This window comes from Centruroides sculpturatus, unplaced genomic scaffold, assembly GCF_000671375.1.
Source record: "Centruroides sculpturatus isolate CEXI.00-Female unplaced genomic scaffold, Cexi_2.0 scaffold260, whole genome shotgun sequence".
NCBI classification, from domain to species: domain Eukaryota; kingdom Metazoa; phylum Arthropoda; class Arachnida; order Scorpiones; family Buthidae; genus Centruroides; species Centruroides sculpturatus.
In genome coordinates this window covers 43,199-49,198 of record NW_019384427.1, presented here as the reverse complement: position 1 = coordinate 49,198, position 6,000 = coordinate 43,199, and the positions used below count along the sequence as shown (strand labels likewise).

General features: G+C 25.7%; 1 protein-coding gene across 1 annotated transcript in view; it reads right to left on the bottom strand.

The window, feature by feature from the left end:
• Window positions 1–3,322: 3,322 nt before the first annotated feature.
• LOC111619629 overlaps window positions 3,323–6,000 on the bottom strand; it is a 34,209-nt gene continuing 31,531 nt past the window's right edge. Inside the window, exons 3-6 of the mRNA XM_023361400.1 lie at window positions 4,211–4,372; window positions 3,737–3,961; window positions 3,463–3,634; window positions 3,323–3,383 (exon numbers count right to left, since the gene is read on the bottom strand). Of these exons, the coding sequence (XP_023217168.1) occupies window positions 3,323–3,383; window positions 3,463–3,634; window positions 3,737–3,961; window positions 4,211–4,271 (519 nt within the window). The 5' untranslated portion in view covers window positions 4,272–4,372. The remainder of the gene's footprint in view (window positions 3,384–3,462; window positions 3,635–3,736; window positions 3,962–4,210; window positions 4,373–6,000) is intronic.

Here is a 6,000-nt window from a genome sequence, read left to right as displayed (position 1 = left end):
ATTTAGGAAAATAATTTAATAATAAAAATTTGGTTTATTTTTTAAATTTTGTGACAATTCTTCCGGCTTTTAAAATAAAAATAAGCATTTAAAAATTTTCTTTTTTAAAGTATATAAATGAAAATTTGTAGAGATAAACTTTTATATTATCTTTATAAAGTATTTTATTTTTTATTCTGTATAAATTGTATCAATATAAGTAAAAACTTTCTAAAATACAAGATGTTTTTTCTTGTTAATCTTTATTAAATAAATAAACAAAATTTAATCTTTATATAGAACAGTTTTCAGTTTTTCTTTCATTCTTGTTGAGATCATTGAACAAAACGATCACGTTAGCAGTTTATTCTCTTTTGTTCTTTCATTTCTTATTGATTAAAAAAAAAATTTATGTTTTTGGAAAAAGAATCGAAGATTTTTTTCTTTTTATGTACTTTGATCAATTGATAATTTGAAATTTAAATGTAATACTTAAAAGTTATTACTAAAAAGCACAGTTTTCGTTTAAATTTCATTGCTTTCAAAGAGAATGACATCACTTAATATTGATTTCGATACCAGGAAAGTATGCATGACAAATTAGAGGAGCACAATCAGCAACGTATCACTTTTACTGTCCTGTGCCAATTGAAAAATTATAAAACAATTTAATTAATTGTGGATCTGTTGTAACTATGATGGTTAAAATCTGTCAATTCTTTACTGTATTACTATATTTCCTACAATAAGAATTGAGTAAATGAGCTGGATCTTGAATGTGTATCACAGCTTAACAATGAAAATTCTTTGAAACATGATGTTTAAATTTTCAAAAATAATCTTAGAAATTTCAAATACCACGTCATATGACGTATGACTAATTTTTTTATTTCAAATTTTTTTGAAAAACGTCAGAAATTTCAAATGTATTATAACATTTTATAATTTTCTATTAGCCTATACATTATGTTAGCACGAAGCTACTTTACTTCTCGTATACTAATGAACATCGATTCCATTCTTTTTCTGGTAATTTTTATAGTGTTTTCATTTTAATATAATCTATTTGCCATATTTTCTCTATTGAATGATCACATTTATGATGAATAGGGGAAACTTTAGGCATGGAATAGGCACTCTGGGCTCACCATATTTAGCTTTTTTCACAGAATATTTCCATTATTTATTTTATTTCTCTTCTACATATATTATTATGCATTTTAATATAATAGAAGCTGTTATTATTGTTTTTACTTTTGANTATAGAAATTCGATAATTGTTTAACAATATCAAAAATGTAAATGTAAAATCATAATAACATGAACAATAATTATAATTTTTAAAGAGAATTTATCAAAAATCTATTATTAAAAAAGGAAAAGTAGTCAGGATACTTTGCATGTTCTGCAATGATAAATTATGCTGATGCAACCGAAACAAATTCAACACTTCAGTTGTCAAAAATGGTGCCATGACGTATTTGCTTGGGTTAAAGTTCAAGTAGTCTCTACGTGAACTTTGATAAGCGAAGAATTAAAGAGAATAATATAGAAGTGAATGTCTATACAATATCTAGACAATACGTTATCAATAATATATATATTTTTTCTTTATATATTATAATTAAGCAAATATAATTTTTCTATAACCTAGAAGAAGAAATCAAAACGAATTTCTTTTAATGCATTTTATTTTTCTCCTTGAGAATGAAAAAGTGGGTCATGTTTTTATTTTGACACTACTTTTTAATGAATGCAAAAATGTATTTTAATTAAAATCGAATTTTCATTGCTGCCATTTATTAAATTAAATCAANACGTATGACTAATTTTTTTATTTCAAATTTTTTTGAAAAACGTCAGAAATTTCAAATGTATTATAACATTTTATAATTTTCTATTAGCCTATACATTATGTTAGCACGAAGCTACTTTACTTCTCGTATACTAATGAACATCGATTCCATTCTTTTTCTGGTAATTTTTATAGTGTTTTCATTTTAATATAATCTATTTGCCATATTTTCTCTATTGAATGATCACATTTATGATGAATAGGGGAAACTTTAGGCATGGAATAGGCACTCTGGGCTCACCATATTTAGCTTTTTTCACAGAATATTTCCATTATTTATTTTATTTCTCTTCTACATATATTATTATGCATTTTAATATAATAGAAGCTGTTATTATTGTTTTTACTTTTGAAAAACTCTACGTTATTTTCTCTCGGATCGACTTATAGTATATAAAACTAAAAAAGAAACTTCTGTCTGATAATATCGATCGAACATATGATTCATTTCTCTTGCTACAGAAATATTTCGTTAATTTTTCTCGATTATCAGTTTAGATTTGGTGTGAAGTTACGGCATAATTCGATTATTTAATTATTATTTATTCAAACTTTTATAATACGTATAAAGAAAAATCATAAAAGAATAGTAATAAAGGTGAGGATAGTGAATATGTAGGTTATGTTAAGTGAGATTTTCTATTTGAAACAATTGATATTCTGTTATGGTATATATTCCGAATTGGAATGTTATATTTAATATAAGCTTATGTATTTTTCTCTGTAATCTCCTTTAAAATATTCTCAAAAATAATTAAAAATTTTTAAAATAAAACAAATAATTAGTCATTGTGCTAAATTATAGAATAAAAAATAAGAATAATAGATTTCTAGGCGATTAGCATTCTATATGTTATACTTATTGTGATTTATAAATCACTATGTAGAATAAATTGCGCCCAATGGGAGCTGAATTAATTATGAGTTTTCATACAATTAGATACAGTTACGTATGAATTAGATCATTAGAAATTATAACTTTTTCATTAAATTTGCTTAAAATATACACGTTTTTGTACGGTAATTAATGATACAAATTTGCAATTTTTAATTTCAATAATGAAAACAATGTCAATAAATTAGGACAGATTTTTAGATTTAGCATAGAACAGATTTATATAATATATATTATGTAAAATCCTATCGATTTAACGATTCTACACGAAAAAATATAGAAAAAGAATATTGTTGATAAAAAAGTAAAGACGACAAGTATACTAAAAAATATTCAATAATATATTTTTTATAATTGTACTATCTCCAGAGGAATTTTTAAACGTGTTTTGCATATTGAGGTGAATGAGAACCTCAAGATAAAGGTCGAATCCTCTAAGACATTGTTATTGTTCCTGAGGTATAAAAAAAAGGAAACTGGATTTATTTTATTGTTTATTTTTGTAAATCTTTTAGAGAAGTTCTTAACTTTAGCCTAGCTTTTTTTTCTTGCTTTACAAGCTTAAAATTCTATTTGGAACTTTCTAAGCTTTACTACGATTTTGGTTGAAAAAAAATATTTTCAANTAAAGATTTTCTGAAACAAATGAAAAGTCTTGAATTATTGCCACTGAAACAATTAATGTAAAAAATATATATATATACTTTCTCATATTGTTAAATAAATTACTGACCTACACTCAGTTTCGGGTATACAAATATAGTCTTTCCAAACAAATCCCCTTTTGCAATTACAAATTGAAAGAAATCCAAGCGGATACTTAATACTCCCCACAATACCATCCTTTGTACAGAAATTTATACGGCCTTCAAAATTTAATTCTGTATTGGAGTGTGTACAAACACCTATATAATTAGATTCGTTTTAATTGTATAAACTTTTATTAACTTAATTAATGATAATATTTTAAAAAATTAATTAATAAATGACATATAAATTGTACTTACGAATGCCGCATTCCTCAATTGATATACATTGATTACGTTCTTTCTGTAACTGATGATCTGAAGAATTTCTTACAAATCCTGTTTTACAAAAGCAACCTTTGCGTGTTTCGTTATTTGAACAAAATGGAGGACCCTTTAAGATATTGTCGCATAATTGTTCACATCCAGATTTCATGTATATTTCATTCTTCTCGCAATTTTCTTCGCTTGTGTGGATTTCTTTTCCTATTGTAAGATACACTCTTTCATCAAGTATTATCGAAGTTATGTATAAAAAATATATAAAGAAAGAATAATTTAATTAAATATCATATTTTTTTAAAGTCTTATTTATTTTAAAGCTTCTAAATTTATAATAGAAATATAAAGCATCAAACGTTTGTATTCGTGGCTATTTCTGCTAGATTTTTTTATATTTTTATATATAAAAACTAAACTAAATTTGGTCAAAAACATAAAAATTGAATAACTTACCAAAAATATTATTTATTCCACAGACAAGTAAAATTATTTTCCAAGCATTAGACATTTTCATATAGCTTAACCAAAATAATGTATGATGCAAGTTACATGTTAAGTTTCTTATATATTAGGCTATATGTCCACATCTCTTATTGCACAATTTGTCACTATCCACTGTAATAAGGTAATAGGAGAAAATTAATTCACAAGAAGAAGATTTGTTTACAAAAACAATAATTTTCAACATTAGATTTTTAACTTTAATCTAACGAAAAGTATGTGGTTACATATAAAATTGTAAGAAACTTCCGAAAAATCTTATATTTAATGTTAGAAATACACAAATTTTAACTTAATAAATTAAATTGATATGTTATAAAGAAATATTATATGTATTTTAATTAATTTTGAAAGTAAATTTTGAAAATTACGAAACTTTATATACTCGTTAATGGGAGTGGTCATTGTTTGGAGCTTTTAGTGTATTAGTTTTTTTTAAATATTTTATTAATTTCTATAAGTAATAACTATAAAATTTTATTAAATTATCATTAAAAAACATCAAAATTGATGATAATTTCGACTTAAACTGATTGAATCATACCATAGAATGTTTATAAAAATTCATTTCTGTACTCAATGACTGAAGTTAATGTTGTATTATTCTTACACTGAAATTCTTTACAAAAATTATATTAATATTTTCAAATCGATAATATCATCAGTTGGAATTTTGATCAGTTCAAAATTCCAACTGATGACATTATCGATAAATTATTTCTAATCAATGGGCCTATTATATAATTTGAGTTCGTGTAATAAACTAACTTTTATTATATGACTAATGATCATGTTATAAAGGCTGAATTTTATCTTTATCAGCAATTCTGATGAAAAATTCGAAGTAGAGAGAGGGAGAGAGAGTTATTGCGCTTTTAAAATACGTGTTACACTCTCATAAATAATGTAATTTTCAATGCTAAATAAGTAAATAAATGAGACGTATTTTATAATTATAGTAAAAAATTTTATCTTAATTCATTTATTTGTATAGCCTATTTATTTTTTAAACGTAAAAGTAAACGTTAACCAAAAGTTAATTATACTTTTGTGGATATCAAAAGCACTGATGGATTTATTTGTGTGGAAATTACAGTTGTGGAGGCCTCTTTAGCGATTAATGTCAGTGAAATAAAAACTAAATGCTATAAATTAAATGTATNGACGTCTTCGTTCAAATAGATTAATTTTTAAGTAATTTAACTGTTAATTATAAGTGTAAAAGTGTAATTTTACATTCCTTTTCATCTTCACGAATCAGATTAAGCCACACCGAGATACGACGAGCCATCTGGCATGGAAGCAAAGCAGACAATAGGATCAACCTCCCGTCGTGACCATTGTTAAACGCGATCCTGTTGGCACTGCGCTTCTACAACGAATGATGACACGACCTTTTAACCCGGGATAACGAGATGAAAAGGGATCCACTTCACCCTTGCTGGCAGAGGCGTTACCCGTGACGTCAGACAACTCGAACATTCGAGCACCCTAGATAATCCGCGGTTTGCAAGGTTTAATAACTAAAACACGATTGTTTAGTAAATCATATATAATAAATTAATAGAAGAGCGTTGATTAATATCTTCAGAAGTATCAGACAAGTGTGTGTGTGTGTGTGTTACAAAGTTGCAACTAACTGGTGTGACGTCATGTCCACACAGGTGGTGACGGAATAGGACATTTGTACGTTATTAGCTATCGGGGGCAGGGGATGCCTGAAAGAGAAGCAAGCCATCCAG